The sequence below is a fragment of the Erpetoichthys calabaricus genome, chromosome 3, assembly GCF_900747795.2.
Source record: "Erpetoichthys calabaricus chromosome 3, fErpCal1.3, whole genome shotgun sequence".
NCBI lineage: Eukaryota > Metazoa > Chordata > Cladistia > Polypteriformes > Polypteridae > Erpetoichthys > Erpetoichthys calabaricus.
In genome coordinates, this window is record NC_041396.2 from 92,067,800 (window position 1) to 92,090,451 (window position 22,652).

At 36.8% G+C, this 22,652-nt stretch overlaps 1 protein-coding gene across 1 annotated transcript; it reads left to right on the top strand.

The window, feature by feature from the left end:
• The first annotated feature begins 593 nt into the window (after positions 1–593).
• LOC114648226 (pepsin A-like) lies at positions 594–21,103 on the top strand. The gene is made up of 9 exons (XM_028797124.2): positions 594–699; positions 811–964; positions 3,850–3,967; positions 4,129–4,247; positions 6,982–7,181; positions 11,869–11,985; positions 19,100–19,244; positions 19,593–19,691; positions 20,564–21,103. The coding sequence occupies exons 1-9, from the start codon at positions 644–646 to the stop codon at positions 20,714–20,716; spliced, it is 1,161 nt and encodes a 386-aa protein (XP_028652957.1). The 5' UTR covers positions 594–643; the 3' UTR covers positions 20,717–21,103.
• Positions 21,104–22,652: the final 1,549 nt, after the last annotated feature.

Below are 22,652 nucleotides of genomic sequence, written 5' to 3' on the forward strand. Positions count from 1 at the left end.
GATGCAATTGTAGGGCCTCTTTTGATACAACTCCTCACCAGAGACCCATATATTCTGAAGTACATTGTGTCCTGAGGTTTGATAAGGTAGGGAACTGGAAGATGTACACTTCCTGAGAGACAAGCATTTGAACTTCAACAATAATACATTTTATTATTGTTATTTCCAATGTCTTAAAGCAGTTCAAGAAAAGGTAAAAGTGTCTGATGGAAAACCCATGTAGAAATGGAGAAAATGTGCAAATTCCATACTGGCAATGAGACAAGACCCTGGATCAGTGAAGCAGCAGTGCTACCCACTGCACAACATTACATAAAGCAACTATATTAAAATACATATTGAAAATAAGTATAGCACATCTGGCCCTTCACTTAGTAATACTGAATGTTGAAGGGAAAAAAATTAAAAGCTACTTATGACAGCCTGAAGCTTATTTTAAAAAGTCACATTTTTGGCCCACATGGTTTTTTTTTGGTAGTAAAGATATTGCACAATAAACACAGTTTGTTGACTTTTCTCACCTGTTTTATTCTTTAAAAGCAGGTGGGTGGCCCTTGAGGGATGAACAGTGTATAAAAAGGTCTGAACTAGCAATGCTAGCACTGCAACATCTGTTTTGTCACACTCTTTAACAGCCTGCAATATGAAGGTGCTTGTCATCTTATGTGCCCTAGCTGCCTTCTCTGAGGGTCTCATCCGGTATGTATGAGTTTGTAAAACTAGGGCTTCTGTGTATGCCTATCCATTATAATGTTTATGCAACATCATAGTGGTACTATTTTTACATTTTTTTTTTTTTTTTTTTTACAGAGTAGGACTTGATAAAAAAAAATCTCAGAAGGCGCTCATGAAAGAGTATGGGCTGCTGGACAATGTTATTGCGACCAGTAACTATAATCGTTTCACCAAATACAAAGGACTTTCTGTACAGCCCACAAATGAGCCTCTGCTGAACTATATGGATGTAAGTCAAAGTTTGATATAAGGTATACAGTATTTTAGCAAGGACAGTTCATTTTTCCATAAGTTGTACTTGAAGAGAATTAAGAAAAAGTGTGTAGTTCGTAGTTTTAAAATAAACTAGATAGATAGATAGATAGATAGATAGATAGATAGATAGATAGATAGATAGATAGATAGATAGATAGATAGATAGATAGATAGATAGATAGATAGATAGATAGATAGATAGATAGATAGATAGATAGATAGATAGATATAAGAACATATTGAATTGCTGTCACCAAAAGTGTTGTAAAGATTTGGAAAAGAGATTGAATGTTATTTAAGAGAGCAAATTAAATACTTTTCCAGTTTACAAGAGCTCAAAAAAGGAGTTATTAAATGGGGTGCATAGAAAGAGTCAGATGCACCTTAACAATGCTGGATTTCTGCATCCTTAAACTGTGTGCTCTAGAATCTGGGATATATGTATGGAATTAAAAGCAGCCAGGATTAAATGAACTGTGAGTGGCAGGCAGCAGCATTAGAGCTATGGCAGGTGTGCAGGGCTGGATTTTCCTATAGGCTAACTAGGCTTCAGCCTAGGGCCTCAAGATCAAGAGGGGCCTACATTCAAATTGTTAGCAAAATTTTATTATCTCTCATGTAATTTACAAACTTAAAAATGGAAGGTGAAAGGGCCTCATAAGTGGAATAGCCTAGGGCCTCTTTTCATATAAATCCGGCCCTGCAGGTGTGAGACCATCTGTAGAAAGGAAGAAGAGTGAATGAGGGGCAAAACTAAGTGAAGGTGCATGAAGAAAGCTGCCCGTGTGCCACCTCTTTAGTCAATGAAACCATTGGCTATAAACTTAGTCTAATAAAGTGCTGAAAGCTTTGAGAGTTAAACTGCTGTTGTAATGTAAATCAAAATGCAATGCTTTCATTTTTTTACAATGTGATTTAATGTTGGTTTTGGTCAGAATCCTGGGCAGTGGCAAAGAATAGAAATAAATATTGTAAAATATTACATGAGTAACATTTTGCATTTTGTTACAGCTGCATCTAACAATCTAACAAAATGTTAGTTTTTATCGGAGTTATAATGTTTTCTGCTCTAGTAGCTTTAAGTATTAGACTTTACACCTTCTACTTCATTGTGTGACCCTGAGCAAATCAATTCACCTGCCCATGCTCCAACTGTAAAAGCTAAATGTAAATAGCTGTATTACTCCCCTGTAATTGAAAAGTATTGTGGGGTGGCATTTCACTATTTAAAGGTGCTATCTAAAACATATATATATTTTTTTTATTCCAGAACAACAAAACCTGTTTTTATATATGAACGAGCATGCATTTACAACAGAACAAGACTTTGTTCTGCAGGTATAAAAACTGACCATGTACCTTGTGTTACACATACTCATCACTCCAAGATAGATACAGATTATTGGATCCTGCCTGTATTTATGCACCACAAGAGAACCCAAGGCTCAGTTCTCAAAAACTGATAACGACATTATTAAACAAGCTTAGCTCTTATTCTGTGACATGATTAACAGTCATGTCATAGATCGGGCATTAGATCTGTTTTAAATCAGATGTAGTTTTGTATATTTCACAGCCTTGTGTAATGAGAACATCATACAGATAAAAAAATTGTAGAATTATTCAAGAAATTTCTTATTTGTGGGGTCTCTTTCTATTCTGATACTACCCTAAACCAAGAGGACTAAACTAAAGCATTTCAAATCCAAGACAAAGAGCTAGTTAGTTTCAAATTAATTGTTCTAGCTGAGCAAAATTAGTCAACACACTAGTAATGCAGTGTAACACCTTGAATTCTGTGTTTGTAATATTTGCTTGTGTCCACATGGAGTTTTCTCTGGGTAATCCAGTTTTCCTTTTCCAAAGATGTGTGTGTTTGATTAACTATGAATTGTCCCCATGTGGGAGTGCTTCAGAGGGTCCAGCATTGGACCGGTGTCATATCCATGCTTAGATCTTGCTTTGAGACAAATTAATGCCAGTGTAGGTTTTGATCCCCTGTGACCGTGAATTTGATTAAGGAAGTTTGAAAAATCTTATGCTATCCTTACCTTTGTAAGTAAGATTGCTTTTATCATAGTTCAAATCTTAGGGCCTGGAATGCTACTCTTCTGGAGAGAGTTCAATGGCACATCATGGGAAAAAATTTGTTAGTGGGTCAGAATATGAATCATAAGTCACTAAATGAGCGTAGTCAAACCAGAACAGCTAGTCAAAAAATGGTCTAAGCACAAATCGTAGGCAAAAAAATCAAAGTCAAGAAACATTTTAAATTCATAGTCAAATAATTCAAAACTTGAAACACTTTAAGACACAAGAAGTAGTCAGATTCAAACAGTGAATGACCTGAGTGGCCAGCTTAAAAATGGTCTCCTCTCTCCCATTATGTAGCAACCCACAGTTGCGTCCATGCACAAAATAGCAGTGCCCATAACTAAAACAGGTTTGTGTCGCTGTAAAATAAAAACAAATGATAATTAAGTTATATCATGTTGTCACGCTAATTCTTAACAAAAATAACCAAATAATTAAAATCTTTATAATCAGAAATATGGAAAAATGGTAAGGAATGGTATAAGTAAAAATTTCCAGAATGGAGGAAAATTATATTTAAGCATGTATTCAAAACATTCACATAGCATCAAAATGTGAAAATGTCTGATAAAATTAAAGACCAAAAGAACTACTGTTATATGATTGGTAATTGTGAAAAAGAGCCTAATAAACAAAATGAATCATTTATTTTAACCTCAGTATAATATAAATATGTAAAACATTGTTAGAGTGGTATATAACATTATTGAAGTTCATTAATGTTAATTTGTTTTCTAAACCTTATACACATGGTGATTTTTCCAGGCAGAGTATTTTGGAAATATTTCCATTGGCACTCCACCCCAGGAATTCACAGTGATATTTGACACAGGGTCCTCCAATCTGTGGGTACCTTCTTCCCTTTGCTCCTCCCCAGCTTGCAGTAAGTACAATTGGCTCACACTATTTTCACTGCTTTTGACTTGTAGCACATTAAACTGGGCACCTGTGTTCTCTGTGTGTCAAGAAGTATGAACTATGCTTCTAACTTTGATTTCACACAAGTATGTAGGTGATTCTAATTATTTCTTTTCTTTTGTCAAGCAAACCATTCACTATTTGACGGTAATCAATCATCTACATTCCTGTCTACTAATCAAAATCTGGCAATACAATATGGGACAGGAAGCATGACAGGAATTTTGGGATATGATGTAGTTACTGTGAGTAGACATGGTTTCCATTTAATTTTACTGAAATAACAATGAAATTATTCCTTCTGCATGTTTTTGTAAACTGAATGTTTCTCAATTAATTTCTGTAAATTTTGCCAAAACTACTCTTTGAATATCCTTCTGTGAGTCACTGAAGTTAATATAATCCAATTTTGTGTGAAAAACAAAATAGAACAATTTGACAGAAAAAATGAAGTATTTCCTCATATATTTGGTGTCCTATAACAACATTAACATAAAATATCTCTCCTTTAACAAAATATGCATCCCGTCAAAATCATCATACCTGAAGCTGTCCATAATATGCAATGTCATGTTCAAAAAATGAGCACATTTCCCCTTGTGCGTAAAGAAAGACTAGAACAGCGTCTCTCAACCTTTAAGTATTTGTGACCCGAGTTTTCATAACAGTTTTAATCGCGCCCCCCTAATGTTTTTTTGAAAGAAGCACACTGATACCAATTAGTTCTTTTTTAATTAATGATATATCATAGATGCATATTTTATTATACCTACTTAACTTTTATCGACATTTATCTAACTCTATATTTATTTTTCTAGTATCAGAATGTAGTTTAAGTTAATTTGTTTTGGTTTCAATAGATGTATTTTTCATATTTTCAATTCTTGTTTTCTTTTTTTCACATCTTCGCGCCCCCTTTGTTGTTACTTCAAAAGTTTGAGAACCGCTGGAATAGAAGTTTAATTTAAAAACTAGATATTGCGTGTACAGCCTATTTAAGTGTTCATAATATTTAGGGGTCTTGAATTAGTTTTAGAAACCTGTGTAAGTCTGATGCAGTGAATATGGCTACACTATGCAAACTACCGAGTATTTTAACTCACATGTCTCAGGTCAAACACTAGTCGTCGACAAGCACTTCAAGAATTATGACCAACTTGCACATTTAATGAATTGTGGTGACCTTCAGTTGGGGGAAGAATATGTACCAGTATATGTGCTCTATTGAATGTGCTATACCCCTGCTGCACAAGGTGTGCTGCAGAATTGCAGTATGCAAACTCATTTGGTTTTGCAACATTTGATAAGTTGATGTACTTACGTATCATTCTCTGTCAAATAACTACGCATACCACATAAGCACAATGGTAGATGGCGGTCTTTGTGACCTTAAATGCCTGTCGAACAGCTCTATATTTGGGGATAGTGTACAATCTTTTCAGAGTCCTAGAAATGTACGTTCAGGTGTGAACATGTGACCATCCAACCATCCATCCATTTTCCAACCCGCTGAATCCGAACACAGGGTCACGGGGGTCTGCTGGAGCCAATCCCAGCCAACACAGGGCACAAGGCAGGAACCAATCCCGGGCAGGGTGCCAACCCACTGCAGGACAGAACATGTGACCAGTGGCTTCCTAATGATTTGTCAAATATTGTCTTGTGGAATTACACAGCATTTCAAACATAGATCTTGACCTTCTAAAATGCTATAGACAGAGGTTTTCAATAAATGTTACCAACTTCAACCTCCAAGAACTATGTGATGTGTGGTCTTTCCCATACATTTGGCCTGTGTCACATTAAAAAGTATGCTTCATACCATAGCTTACTTACTGGCTACTTTTTTGTGCAGAAATGTATCCTTTCTTATAAACAATGGCAGAACATAACGCATGATGAACATTTATCACATGCAATGTCAGTACATGAAAAAAAAAACCAGACTGAAGTCTGGCATTAATTTTTGAATAGCTGCTGATATAAACAACCAATAGATGCTAAAACTATTCTTATTTGGAGAAAGGTCCAGCTCAAAGAATGGGAAATGTGGTAATGTAACTCATTAAACCTTTCACTGACAAGGGAGAAATTTCACCATTGACAATATGTTCACATCACCTGCCACAACAAAAGTACTACTTGCCATAAAGGCAAGTATATGTAGTACCTATGAGAGGCACCAGCTACCCAGAAAGTGCAGACACAGTGCCAGGTGGAAACAAAACAAAGGAGAGGTGTGTAAATTTGCACTGTTATGTGTGTGGAGCAGCTTAATGAAGACTACATGTTGAGCCTGAATGTTTTCTGATTAGAGAATTGGCTGATTGCAATTTACTTTCATATACCATGAAATATCTGAGTATGGTTGTAAATTTTAAACTATTTACTTAGAAAAATATTGTTTTTTGCTTCATTTGATACTTTATATGCCATTTTTTTTTCATAACTAAATACTGAAGTGGTTTCATGTCAGGCAGCAGTGCAACTATGTAATATATATTTTTTGCTTTACTTGAATGTGAATGCTAACATTGTAATTGAAAATATATACAAACAAGATGCAAGGTGCCAGTCAATGGTTTGTTTTATATGCTAGAGTCTAGGCTCTCTAATGTTTTTTGGGGGCAGGACAATAAGGAAGTGATATTAAAATACTGAGCTGACTGGTCATCAGTAACAACAAAAGCATACAGACAGCACTTTGTATAGCGTCGACAGCTATAGTATCTAAACATGTGTGTCAGTTCTAGTTTTAAGTTTTAGTTTTCTGCAATGTTGGAGTGGGATACAGTTGGGAAACAATGGGGAGGTGATAAAGTTTAGAAAAATACTTTCTATGACTTATTAGTGCAGAACTCATTTCTGTTCATAATACAATTTATTATACAATTTCATAATGATAAATAACAATACAATACATTTTGTCTTTGGTGGTGCTCCACTATCTGTATCAACCTTTGTGAATTTTTCTCATAGATAACAGGAATAGAGGTCACCAACCAGGAGTTTGGTTTGAGTGTCACAGAACCAGGTGATACCTTTACTTATGCACCCTTTGATGGCATCCTTGGCTTGGCATATCCAGTTATCTCCTCTTCTGGTGCCACACCGGTGTTTGACAATATGATGGACCAAGGCCTGGTGTCCGAGGACTTGTTTTCAGTTTACCTTAGCCCGTGAGTCATTTTTTCTCTGCAGCTAATTTCTGTTTCTAGAAAGAAGAAGATACTTTAAATTTCCACACATTGTGTATACTACCGTGTTTCCCCGAAAATAAGACAATGTCTTATATTAATTTTTGCTCCAAAAGATGCACTAGGGCTTATTTTCAGGGGGTATCTCATATTTATTCATGTACAACAATATACATTTATCCAAATACAGTCATGTCATCTTCTTCTGGAATATCATCATAACTCTCCACATTCAAACCCTGAATTTCAGCCTGAATTTCTTGCTACTCCAGCCGCTTTTAGGATCCTCCAGGATCAATGTGCGCGCTTCGATGTTTGATGAATGGTTTAATACGATGAAGCAAAATGCCGACATACAAATGCATTTGTGGTGCTTTGATATTCAAGTGTTGCATATTCCCCAAAGTAATGACATGATACATTTTAAAAGTCTCACATATCATCTTCTGTGCCATCTTTTTTTTTTTTTTTTGCACCTTTGCAATACCATCAGAATGTACAGTGGCGTATCTGAGCCACAGAGAAAAAAAATAAGGACATATTGAAAATATTTATTTTGTGATTAAAGTGAAACTTTCAGCTTTAAACTCAAAATGTCCTCTTTAATCCCATAGTTTACTTTGTCATTAAAGTAGACCGTTGTAAACATCATCTCAAAACCGACCCAGTTGTAAAACCGCTACGCGCTTCTGGGGCTTTCGTCTGACCTGACAGCAGCGGCAAGCAGTATCGCCACACCCAACACATTAAATTTATAATATTCCAGCTCTCTGCACATTTAGAATTCTTAGATTTATGCTTGATATCACTTTCATGATGAAATGCATTAAAATATGTATGTTACATTTTACAGATAAATCATTAACTTTGTTTAAATAATGAATACTGCTAATAGTTACACATATAGGGTGGCACGGTGGCAGAGTGGTAGCGCTGCTGTCTCGCAGGGAGTCACTTCCCTTGTGATCCCTCCCTGGAGTTTGCATGTTTTCCTGGTGGGTTTCCACAGTGGGCTCAGTTTTCCATCCGAAGACATGAAGGTTTGGGGATTTGGCGAAGCTACAATGATGTTAGTGTATGCATGTGCTTGTGTTCACCTTGCGATGAGCTGATGCTCCATCCAGAGATTTTGTTTCTGTCTTGCACCGATGCTGCTGGAATGGGCGCCGCCCTGAATTGATGGATGTATACATTAAACATCCTTTTTAGAGATATTGTGGCAAGGTGTCCTCGATATTTAATGGATGTTTCCGGCACGCGTGTTGCATTGCGTGGCACCTTACTTTTCAGCTGACGATCTTGTCTTGACTATTTTTGGGGTAGGGCTTATATTACAGAGCAGCCTGAAAAACATGCTAGGGCTTATTTTCGGAGTAGGTCTTATTTTCAGGGAAACACAGTACATAGAGTACTTTAATAGAAAGATAATGTTCTTTTTGTGTAAAATAGATGCTGTCAGGGGGAAGAACCAGAGCTCTATTCCAACCTCAATTATTTATAAAAAAACATCTTAAACCAAATAATCTTATGTATATGCTGACTGGAGAGGTGTACTCTAGTTGTCTCACAAGTAGTGTAAATCTGTGTACTGAGAAAAGAGTCACTTCTTTGATGAATTTCTAGGTATCATTCAGTACTACACTGATGACCAGTACTCCAAGGACAAGGTACAAGGACTATTTTTATGAGTAAACACAAGGTTAAAGTCATTGAGCTGTGATTGGATCTTTGTAAGAGGAATGGACAACCCTTCAAGAATTTTTATATGTTGCATAATATTTATAATGGCTACCATGTAAGTGTAAAGTTGTAGGCCCACTGACACTCTGGTATTGTGCATCCCCTGGGGTGGCATATTTATTAAAATTTTATTTAGTTCAATTTATTCTTACATACAGTTGATTTCTGAAGATATGAGCATAAAATAAATATAAAAAAATAACAGAAAGCATAAGTGTTTCACATACAAAAGCACTGATGCCTGTTTAAATGTACAGTAATAATATAAGTGCCTAAGTATTTTCTACCTTTATACTTGGAGAAATTTAAGGAAAAACATCTTTCCATTTGCTAAACCCACTTTATCAGAGTCATGGTTCAACATCATTTCCTAGACTGGCGGCACTGACGCTGACATGAATCAGTCATGGCACTCTTGCAGGGTCAATTTTAAAGCTATTTTAAAGCGTCAGCCTGATATGTACCTACAGTATTTAAGATGTGGCAATAAAACTGAGGTACCCAGTGAAAACTCATATAGATATGATGAAAACATGCAAACTCCACACAAAGATTAATGTTAGAAATATTCAACTAACAGAATATATGTCACTGAAAAATGGGACTTTCTTCTGCTCCATTCAGATGTAAAAGCACTTCATTCAGTACTCTGAATACACAATCAAGTGCGCAGAAAGTGAATAGATATCGTGTACTTCTAATTCACTTTCTCCATGACCACGTCACATTCTCTGGTACATTGAGTTATTTATAAACACTTGCTTTGGTTTGTCCAGTTCTCACTTTTTATCTTTGTGTTTAAAGCAAATTTGAAATTTCAATTTGTAATGAAGTGACAAAGAACTGTATATAGGCAAGCAATAGAGAATGTGGAAAAAATGGCTGTCCTATGCAGCGTAAAGCAGTTCTAAAAAAAAAAAAAAAGAAAAGCTATAAAAAGCATCAAATAAATTACAAGCAAACTGTGCTGTAGTTCATCCTGCTAATGGACAACTGGTAAAACGATCTACACTGATTCTAATTTACTAGTCATCCTGTTATTAAGTCACCAGTCAGCCCCAGGCTACATATGACAGATTTATAGGTATTTTGTTTTAATTTGTAAGGTAGGCCTAGGTGGCATAGTAAATTGCACTGCCATCTCAAAGATCCACCATTCTGAGTTTTAAATCTATACTTGGGTGTTGTTCGTATAGAAGATGCACCTTCTAACATGTCTGTATGTTGATTACTGTGAGACTACCACTATTACTCCCACATGACTAATGCTGGTTAACTGGCAGTTCTAAATCAACTTCTCTGTGGGTGTATGCAGTGGCGTAGCTAGGGGCGGGCGGAGGGGGCAGTCCGCCCCGGGCGGCACATTTTTGGGGGCGGCATTATTGGCCGAAAGGCTCAGAACACTTCACGTGTAAGCAGCAGGGTTCGGAAAAATATCACTCATAAATGAATTCTCCGATTTTCATCTACAAATGCTTCAAAAATCATTTTAAGACGGCCCTTCTGTGATGGCATCAGACACGGCAATTGAAATTTAAAAAAATAAACAGAAACATTAGATAGAAGGGGAAGGGGAAATTCACAAATTCATTACACCGATAATAATTTCTAGGAAGATAAACAACTAATTCACAATGTATAATTTCGTTTCGTTAACAATCCGAATACGTTCTTGCTCATCCCCACCTATCACTTGTACACCACACCCGGTTCTAGTTTTCGCAGCGTAATTATGTTAAACTAATAATCAGAACATGGCTTATCAGTGCGTCTGTACTATATTCTTGTCTAGTTGATGCTTATAAATAATTATATGTGAAAAAAACATTGCTGTTTCTCTATATATCAGTATGCTGCTGCTGAAGAATGTGAATTTCCCATTGGGATTAATAAAGTATCTATCTATCTATCTATCTATCTATCTATCTATCTATCTATCTATCTATCTATCTATCTATCTATCTATCTATCTATCTATCTAAATAAATCTACGCAAAATGTATCTTCATTTTTCTCTATACGTCATTTTAATTTTCTATTTAAATAGGTTAACATATTCAGGTACGTTGGAGGGCGGCAAATTGAAGCCCCGCCCCGCCCCGAGTGGAGCGAACTCCAGCTACGCCACTGGGTGTATGTATGAATGGACCCTGCAAGGGACTAGCACCCTGTCCAAGTCTATTTCTTGCTTCTTGCCCAAATTCTGATTGCATAAGTTTCAAGATTATGTTATGTTACATCTGTACAAAGTAGGGACAATTCCAATCCACCTTAAATTTTAATGATAAAAAAATAAATATAAAGTCCTGTCAAACTTGCTGCAGGACAGGAGCTGAGTCTTTGACCAACACCATGGTAATAGGAGAATATGGTGTTAAAGAATCATGCCCTTTAACAAGAAACATTGAAAGAAGGCTTGGGGATTTCCTCTAATCCTAACTCTAACCCTAATTTAATGGATGTTGGTTGATTATTTGGGTAAAACGTGCAGGAGTATCAGAGTCTCTAGCATGGAGCGTAACTATACATACAATTTAGTGGTTGCTTATTTGTTTAATACACCAAACAAAATAGCAAAATTTTAAGGCCATCAATGGTTCCTCATTTTTTAAATTGTTTTGAAGTTGTTCTGCCTAAACTAAAGCCCACATGTCACTGTATAGTCCCATAAATACGTCAATGCCCTCAAAAAAGTAGTCATTTTTGAATTATTTTATGGTTCTCTGTGTTCTTTTATTCTGCCACCTACTTTTACCTTTCTTGACATATATTGATTCCTGAATCATCCCCTGAATGCGACCAATAAAAAAATTGTATAGAGCTACCTCATGCATGTCCCTTATAAGATGCTAAACTTATTTTTTAATGTGAAATGTATGTATTTCTTTACATTCTGGATTACCTAAGCTACTTTCTGCTTTTTCTTTAGAGATGGGAAATCTGGAAGTGAGGTGCTCTTTGGTGGAATTGACACATCCCACTACACTGGGAATATCAATTGGATAAGCCTTTCATCTGATACCTACTGGCAGATCACTGTGAGCAGGTAACAACAGCCGGGTTTATAGGCAGCTGCAGGTTCACTTGTAGCTGACCGATTTATAGGAGCTTAAACCCCGGCTGACCTGTAGTTTTCATGTTGAATTAATCATTATTTAACTAGCAGATGTCATTAGTCATGGTTATATTCCCTATTGTGATCTAATGCAACTGTTTTCTGTACATCTAACTGTGGCTAACAGATTTACACCAGTGTCATACAATATTGAGCTGCCAACCTTGTAGATTTGACTCCATAGCCCTATTCCATAAATGCTGTGGCATTTATTCGCTAGGACTCTGTCCACAGCACTCCCTCTATGGCATCTTTTTGTTATAGCCTCAAATACTTCAACTCTTTGAAAATATATTGCCCTCCTTTTCATTGGTCTTACCCTGCCCATTAGGTCATTGTCATATTAAACTTCCAAAACAGGTCCATCTGCGGAAAGCTCAGACTATGAGTGCATAACACCAAAGGAAAATGAATAAACACAATGAAAAGATAATTTGCTGCCAAGTTTGAAGAAGTTGGGATGAGGATCCACACCTCTAAGTATGAGGTAATCGTCCTCTTACTAGGAGAAGAGTGGATTGCTGTCTTCAAATTAGGGGGAAATAACTGCCATTAGTGGAGGAGTTTGAGTATCTCACGATCATTTTTATGAGTGATGCAAAAAATCAATGAATGTGTGATTCACAAGTGGATGCAAGTGGCAGTAGCTGTTCTGCAGGCAATGAACCACTCCGTGTTGGTGAAATGGGAGTTTAATCTTTAAAGCAAAACTACATCGCTCACCCATTGTCACATGCTGTTGGTTAGGACCAGAAGAATGAGATCATGAGTTCAAATGGCTAAAATGAAGCTTCTTCACAGAGTGGCAGGGCTGACACTCCATGATAGGGTGGGAATCTATGCATTTCAGAAGAGGCTCAGAGTAGAGTCACTGCATCGCCATATTGAATAGAGCCAGAGGAGGTGGCTTTGGATGCCCCCAGGGTTGCTTTCTCTTGAGTGTTCCACAGGGTGGAGACTCTGCTGCAGACCCAGCACATGCTGGAGGGATTATATTTCTCATCTGGCATGGAAACACCTGGGAATTTCCAAAGAAGATCTAGAATCTGTAGCTGGGAACAGGGAAGACTGAGTGTCATGCTTGGCCTTCTGCCTCCACAACCTTCACCAGAGAAAGTGGTTTCAGAAAATGAGATGAAATGAGACATTATGGTCTGAGCCCAACATGATTATAGGCTGATAGCAAGTATGGCACATCTAAAAAAAAATAGTGAAAGGCCCATGGTGCATAGGCCAGGACAAGCCATGAAAGTTGGACTGGCTGCAGTTCTTGCATTTATCCAGTGAGATGAACAAAAGCTAAGTCATGCCTATAAATGAATCTCCTGCTTAATGGGACTTTTGTTTTGGGTGATTCTTGCAGCAAATTTTCACACAGACCTGAACTGTTCCTGGGTTCATAGATCTGCTTTTAGGCCCTTTAGTTCAAGCTAGACCACTTCTCCTTTCAGTGCTCCCGTAAAATGGCTGCACCCTGTGAATGATAAAGTATTAATGAATGCCCTGCATTTACACAGGAGTATGTTGCTTACTCAGACCTGCCTTATAGCATTCAAACTTTGTGATTTAAAATACACAAAGAAAACAGCACCTCATGAATATTACAAATATGCATTATTATTTTGGAGTAAACCAATATCACGATTTCAGATTTTTGAAAATGTAGGAATCGATAAATACAAAGTAGAGATAGGTCACAGGTTCTACGTCGGGTTTAAAGGAGCTGCTCATTTTTTAACTGACTGTAGTCTCTGCAGCTGTCAAGACAGACTTTTAAACCCCTGTCTATCACAATAAAAAAATAACAAGATGTGAGGTTTTATAAGTAGCAAGATGACTAAACAGTCACTTTATTTCTGTAGACAATAATGGGATCTATGATGCAGACTTCTGTTGAATTTTTCTTTCTCACCTTCCACATAAAGCCCAGTACATATGAGTAACTGGAGTCAAGGCAGGCGAAAAGGCAATATTGTTTGTTGGCTGCTTAGTTAATGAGCCACATACTGTATCTAGGTTAATTCAGAGAGCACACAGGCTGGATTTTCTGTGCAAACAGCTGCCCACTGCAGATAATTGTCTGCATACAGCAATTTTTAAATGTAAAGAGAAGATAATGTAAAAACAAAATAACAAAAAAGGTGCAAAGTCTGTCATTCTAGTTGTTGCCTAGATTTTAGTTCCAGTAAGCTGTGCACTTAGATACTATTGGATGTTGAATTATTGTGAGCTTTGACACCATCAATGCAAAGGGAAATATGAAGAATGATCCACTGGTAAGAAAGGGCAGTCACAGAGAATGTTTCTCCTAAGGGTGAAAGCTGAGAAGACAGAAAGGGGGCACCAATTTTCAATAGCAGAAAATTAGGGGTAGTGTTGTCATGTGTGGAGAAGACAGTGAAATTATGATTAACATGCAACAAGATAAACAGCAAGAAATATACAGTTCTTCATTTTATTTAACATACTGTAAGACACAAACCAGGATACATTATGTACTCCTAACTGTAAATGCAAATGTTGAAAATAACAGCCATACCTAGGAATGCTCAGCTTGTAGAAATTGGATTTGATCTTGAAATGACATAACGTCAGGAATTATTAAATTAATTGTAAGGTGGCACAGTGGTAAGCACCACCGCCTTACAGCTCTAGAGACCCATAGGTTCAGATTCTTGACCTGATCACTCTCTGTGCTGTTTTTGCTCATTCTCAAAAAGTTCGACAAACCTTTAGAGATATCTTAAAATAAACTTCAGGTATCTTAAAAAAGCATTTTAGCTTTTCAGATATATGAAACTTATTTCAGTACTAGGGGGCTTACCCCCTGCTCACTTTGCTTGCCAACCCCTGTGGCCTGTGCTATGCGCCAGCCACTTCGCGTCTCTGCCGCTTCTTTTGTGAAGAGGGGGGCTCAACACACCCCAAGAAGATGCGGCCGCTCCTCCAAAACCCCCTCTTAGATGGTGATACAATGAGAAACAAATAATTTTTTTTTACAACCTCTTTGCTCGATCAGCTGCTGGTTTGCTGCTGTTGCCGTGCCACGTGATCTGCATCTTGCGTGGCACTTCAAACATTTAAAAGCCTGTACAGCAGTTGTCCTACTCTTTGTCTTTTATTTCCGGCATGGTTAAATCTGTTGGCACAAAGTCTTGTCTCGCGGGATGCGAGATCTTGATATTTTGTAATTCATAATTTAAAAACAGAATAAGAATCTGAAAATCATTAAACATTAAAGTTCGATAAATCCTGAAAAGAATGATACCAAACATATATATGTTCATATATATGTAAGCGTGACAAAAAACGTGACATAAAAAGTCACATAAAATTTTCGCACAAAATCGTTCCACTTTTAGGCTTAGGATTTTATATATATAGAGTAGATATCTCAAAATAAGTCTCTTTACATTTTCAGATATCTCAAATGCTTTTCAAAGTAACTCAAAATATTTTCATATCCATTTCTAATACATTTTCAGACATCTCAAATGGACCTTCTATGTATTTTAGAATATATTTAATACATTTACATTTTAGGATAGATGCACTTAAATGTATTCAAAACCAAATACATTTAGAGATTTCTCAAAGTGAACTTGAGGCCTCTTAAAATGCAGTTTATCTTTTCAGATATCTGAAACTTATTTCCATATATCTCAAAATAAGTCACTTTACATTTTCAGATATCTCAAATGCATTTCAGAGTATCTCAAAATATTTTCATGTGCATTTCTAATATATTTTCAGATATCTCAAATCGCTCTTCTGTCTATTTTAGAATATCTGAAATTCTTTTACAAATGTCTCACTTTCCACATTCTATAAAATTTCCTGCTCCTCCAATAGGACTTACTGTGTATTTTAATAATCTTAGAAGAAGTTTTTTAGATATCTTTAGTTGTATTTTGTTTATTGGAAAGTGATATTCAAGGTTGTGTGGGTAGGACCTCATCTGAACAACACTAGATCAATGGCAGGAAACAACCCTGGACAGGACATCAGTCTATTATAGGGCATCACACACACATTAACTTGTACTCACACTGGGCCAGTTTGGAATTGTCAATTTAATGGACCTGCACATCTGAGATATCTAAAATGCACTTTAAATTTCTTAAAGATGAGTCAATGTGAAGGCATCTGAAGTGGATTTTTTGATATCATGATTACATTTTCAGGTGCGGTATCCATATCCATATTACTAAATGAGAATGGTAAACCGGATATGGACGCAGGGACCTGCCCGTGGACGCAAAAGACATAGTGCGCAAGTGCCACACAAAGCCCAATCCCGCACCAGAGCAAAACGACTACGAACCGTCAGAGTAGGAAACAAAGTAAAACGTCATAAAGAGGTTAAAGAACGGGGGCAAACACATGGAGAGCAGGTTACAGAACAAAGCCCCCCTCCCCAGAGTAAAACAAGAGAGACTACGAACCGTCTGACATGCCGCAAGCAGGATAAAGCAAGGTCAGAAATAAAACACAGAGTAGGAAACAAAGTAAAACTTTATAAAGGGATTAAAGAACGGGGACGAACACATGGAGAGCGGGTTACAGACGATGAAAACTGGAATGTAACAGCTTCAAAAAAACCTAGGCATGAAACACATGCACACCGAGATATAGAATATAAAGGCAGAAACAACGACAGTTAAACGTCCACACCACACATCCTACAACGCGCGTCTCAAACTGCGTAGGCAAAGCAGGCACGGATTCAACACGACACAGCTCGAGTGACCGAGATACAAACACGCGCCTGCCTAGATATAATTAATGAACGCAGGCGCCTACAACGTGCGTCTGAAATGCCGCTGACCAGGCAGGCACTGCTCCAAAAAGAAAGAGCTCGACTAAACGAGATATGAAGTGAAACGGGAACACTACAGAGTCCGCAGTGCTCCACAATGCACCGCATAATAGTTCGGAAAGAGCTTCGTAGTAACAGTGGGGAGACCCAGAGTGACACGGGCGAACGCTCCGTATTAAACATACGTCATCCTCACACGTCCAAACTAGACAGCATAGGTGAATCACATTACAGTGATGCATTATTAACAGTACGATAAACATCACAGTATCGCAAACAAATGAAAATTATTACTCGAAAAAGGGAAAATATATTCACCACAGACCAGGTGTCATTGAAACAAAAGCAGAATAAAGCGAGATCAGAAATGAAAGACAGAGTAGAAAGGAGAGTAAAACGTCATAAACAGGTTAAACGAGGGGGCCAAACACATGGACAGGAGGTTACAGATAATGAAGACCGGAATACAAAAGCTCGACTGACCGAGATACAAACTGAAACGGGAAACACTACAGGGTCCGCAGTAGTCCACAATGCACCGCATAATAGTACGGACGGAGCTCCGTATTAACAGTGGGGGGCCCCAGAGTGACACGGGCGAACGCTACGTATTAAACGTGCGTCATCCTCACACGTGGCTGCCCAGCGGTTACGGGTTCAAAACGCCGGGGGTAGGCGAGCGAAGCAAGTAGGGGGCGGAGCCCCCTTATTCCAGAATAACCTGGAGATCACTTTGGGACATCTCATCTGCATTTCAAGATATCTTGCAATTACATAGTCCTCCTGTTTTTGGAAAGGAAGATCCTAATAATAAAATAATATATCCTAAATAGTAAAGATAGTAAAGAAGTTAAACCATCATTTTCTAATTTATCAAGAAAATTAAAATGTTTAATTTACCTTTGTATTGTCATAACCTAATTTAATTTTTTAGGATTCATAACAATATGCAAAAGTTTCATGCGCCTACACTGCCTTCTATTGAATAGGTTTCTTGTGGGCAGACTGGCAAGAGTTTCTGCTGTGGCAGAAGCTGGGTCTAGGGGGACACCATATTCTTTTTATTATGAAGAATTATCACTATTATTATCAAATGAAATGACTCAACATAGATTCCTTACCTCAACATGAAAAATGTGTAACAGTGTAACTTCTCTTTGAAATGTGGAAAAATGCATATTGCAAACAAGAATTTTAGTCTTTAACAATCTATTAAAGTTTCTGTGTTCTTACTTATTTTAATTAATTTACTTTCCAATTAGTCCCATTTTTGGAAATATGTTGTGTTCATTAGAATTACTTAAAACGCTTTGAAATTACTTCACTTTTTGTGTCACTCCCACATAAGATATACTGTTTAACTCGCCTTGATGTCTAGTTTTTGCCCTCTACACCTGAAACACCCTCATTTTAGGTCATTTTTGGACCATAAGTAGTGCATGCCATATCAACTGACCCCCAAAGGTTGTAATGGGATATGAGGGGCCAAAGTTACTCCCTTTCACATAACTTTGGAAAAATAGAGATTGGTATTAAAGGCATGTTTATTTATTTATTTTTTTTTGCTATTTTAAAGTTACTAATTGCTAATATAATATTTTTGATATTTGATTCTTTATCAGTGGTCCTGGCCCTCTAAGAGCTATTCCCACACGGTTAAAAATGTCAAATTTCAAACAGGAGCATGTGGGGTGTTGTTTTAGAATACGGTATTTCAAAATCAGTGATTATGAAAATGATGTTACTTTTGATTTGTGATCCTTCTCTGGGGAGGTAGACCTCTATGGACCTCTATCAAAGGGAGAAAAATTACAACTTTCTGTTGCAATTGAGACTTTAATTGTTTAAATTGAAACACACATTTTTAATATTTCAAATACTTGAATCAACTATTCTTGTTTGTTATGTACTTTTACTCCATGAAGTAACTCATTGCATTTCTTAGGAACACCATGAATTAGTGTGGTTTGTTCCAATTTAGACTTTTTCTATTTTGATTTTTCAGCATAACTTTAACATTTGCCATTCACAATGGACATTACGTTGTGTCACTGTTTTAAGTATCATTATAAGTTACTTGTGGATACCTTTGATTATGAAGGGAAATGTACTGGTGAATTAAAAAAATGAAACATTAACTAATGGCTAATGCTTTTTTGGATTCTGAAGACTGGATGAGATTTTGTATTCCATGTTTTAAACACAACTTATGATTTTCAATTTCAGTATCACAATCAATGGCAATATTGCAGCATGTGCTGATAGTTGTCAAGCTATTGTCGATACTGGGACTTCGTTTCTTACTGGCCCCACTGATGCTCTTCAGAATTTCCTGAATGTGCTGGGAGCTACGAAAGATGCACATGGATATGTAAGCAGCAGATTGATGGATGATAAAACATCTGTAGCTTTTCTCTAATCTTGTTTCTTTTTTTTCTTGCTTGTAACCATAGAGAGGATTTGTCCCTGCTCTTTTACTTTGATTTTCTCAATGTGGGCATATTACACTAAAGAATATGACAACTATGAAGAACCAAAGTTGTTAAAATAAAATAATTATAAATAAATATATCACCTTACTGAAAGCGCAGAGCTGTAGTGATTAAAGCTCATAAACTCAGTGTCCTGCTGTCAGCTTTTCCTTGCTCCTGTCTGTCTACCTATAAAGCACTCTTTTACAGTTTTCAACAAATACGGTTTGATGTTTTGTTTCTACCAGGAAAGTATTATGTGCAACACAACAGGACAAATGCCCACCATTGTTTTCAACATTGATGGAAATGAATATCCACTTCCACCATCGGCTTATGTATTTGAGGTAAAAAGCAATCTTTATAAAAGAGAAAACACAAGCTATATTGTCAAGCCTTCAATGAAAAACATGCCAATATATTAATTCAATTATTCAAAGTTTGCAAACATTGAAACACAATTAAATATATTACTTAATCAAGACAAAACATAGTTTTAAGGCATAATTTACCAGCCATGAAAAATAAAAAAATAAAAATACCTTAGTTCTTATTTCTTTTAATAAATATTGAACATTAATTAATTTCAAACAGAAAGTTGGAAGCAACTTGACGAATGCTGTGTTAGTCACAAACCCAAATTTATTTTATGGTTAACATATATCAATTTTCAATGTTGCAGAATTCAACAGAAAAAATATGATTAGTACTTAAAATAATATTGTATTGCATAATAATTGTGAAGGGCGTATTATTATAATAAACAAATGCTTTGGTGAAGTCATGCGAAACTGTCCTATACAAAATGAAATATGCATTTATTGCCAAAATGGAGAGTATAGTGGTGCAGTGGTTACCTCTACTGCCTCACGGCTTGAGAGATTTGGGCACTGTCTGGCTGGAAAAATAAATAAAAGAATACACATAAGATCAAAGAGCTGCTGCCTTGATGGCGGCCTGCAAAAAATGATGTCAATTATTCCTAAAGGCTATACTTTACAATGGATACATATCATGCAGCTAACCAGCAGTTTAAAGAATGCAGTCATCTGCATTCTGTAATTTCTTAGAAAATTAACGTTCTGTGAACTGCCATTTTATTTCTTGACTTTCTGATCAATGCAACTATGATGTATCCTTTATCGAGCTGTTTCTTCCAATATAACTTGAAAGAAAAACTGGGTTCATCTGCTAATTTAATATCCTTTTCTTTCTACAGCAAGACCCAACTAGTTCAACATGCTATCTTGGAATTGAGGCCATGGATATTTCTTCAAGTGAATTATGGATCCTAGGCGATGTCTTCATTAGAGAGTATTACTCCATCTTCAACAGAGGTCAAAATATGATTGGCCTTGCCAAGTCAGTTTAACCCAGTTGTTATGGAAGTTTAGTTATTCTTAAGCACAAGCTGCTAAGGATTTAATTTTTCTGTTAGATCTCATTTTAGAATATTCATCCAGATTAGGAAAATTGCTCTCTTTTACAATGAGCTCTTCTTAAAAAACAATGTGATAGTGTAGCATGCATTTTAATTTTCTTACTATTGATAAGCAAAGTAATATTTTTTTGTAACTACATGTAACAATATGTAAAGCATTATTTACCCCAATCTTTCCCCAGTCACCTCTTTCTTCTGTGTATTTTTTTTTCTAATTCAAATTAATTCAACACCAGAGAGTAAATACAGTAGTCTTTTGGTGAATGCTTTTCAAGTCTTTATTTTGAAAATTAATTAAATAATAATTTTATCAAGAAACAGTGTTTTATGGGTGTTTTATTTCACACTTTTTTTTCTCTGAATATTGACTTTATTATTTCGCACCACAAGGCTCTAATCCAGGGCCATAGTGAGTCTGAGTCAATCCCTGAAATTGAGTGAAGGATACCAGCCTATGACAGACCACATTCATACACATTCATATTCACACTTTACATAGCTAATTCAAAACTATCCATCAACCTAACAAGGTGTCTTTAGAATGTGGAAGGAGAAAAAAAGTCCCTGATGAAATGTCTGATAAACACTAGCAAATAAAAGACAGTCCTGCGGTGGGTTGGCACCCTGCCCAGGATTGGTTCCTGCCTTGTGCCCTGTGTTGGCTGGGATTGGATCCAGCAGACCCCCGTGACCCTGTGTTCGGATTCAGCGGGTTGGAAAATGGATGGATGGATGGAAATAGAAGACATCCCAGCCATGATCTAACAGTTGTGAGCTAGACAAACAAAAGCAAATTTTAAAAAAGTGATACCTTGATTGTTGTTCATATTGTATATCATGTATAGTTATGATAAGAGTAAATTAAAAATGTCACTGAAATAGGAGCATTGAAGTGGCAGCAGGTGATGCATGGCTAGGTCAGCCACGAGAAAGGTTCAGCTGAGCTGCTAAAGAGTCCCAGAGTGTCAGAAAAGCTCCATTTGGGCTGCAAATTGTAGCTTTCTAGCAAAGGTTCATAGAATTAGTGAATTAATGAATGAATGAGTAAAAATATATCTCAAAATACTGATCATCTGAAAGTAGAATGTAGCAACCCTGAATTCATTTTACATTGAATTTCTAAAGCAGATGCCTTTATCCAAAGAGACTTACAAAAGAGGTCAATATAGCTGAGTAAACATCAGTCTGGGGGACTAGTTGGAAAAACATGTTACAGAAGTGTTACAAATTAATCATCACAAGTGAAGAGGTCAGAACAAAATGAAAGCCAGTTACAATGCCTAGGTTCTAAAGTTCAATTCTAATATCAGTTTGATAGAAATTCACCAAAAATGTCTTCAAATGCTTCTTAAACAAAAGTAACAGGTGGGTACTATTTTTTAACTTATTTTGGCTGTCACCTTACCACATCCATAAACCTTCGCTTAGGCCTTCCTCTTTTCCTTTTTCCTGGCAGCTCTATCCTTAGCATCCTTCTCCCAATATACCCAGCATCTCTCCTCTGCACATGTCCAAACCAACGCAATTTTGCCTCTCTGACTTTGTCTCCCAACTATCCAACTTGAGCTGACCCTCTAATGTACTCATTTCTAATCTTATCCATCCTCGTCACACCCAATGCAAATCTTAGCATCTTTAACTTTCTGGTCGGTGCCACCGTCTCCATCCCATATAACATAGCTGGTCTCACTACTGTCCTGTAGACCTTCCCTTTCACTCATGCTGATACCCGTCTGTCACAAATCACTCCAGACACTCTTCTCCACCCATTCCACCCTTCCTGCACTCTCTTTTTCACCTCTCTTCCACAATCCCCATTACTCTGTACTGTTGATCCCAAGTATTTAAACTCAGGCTTGGGGATTTC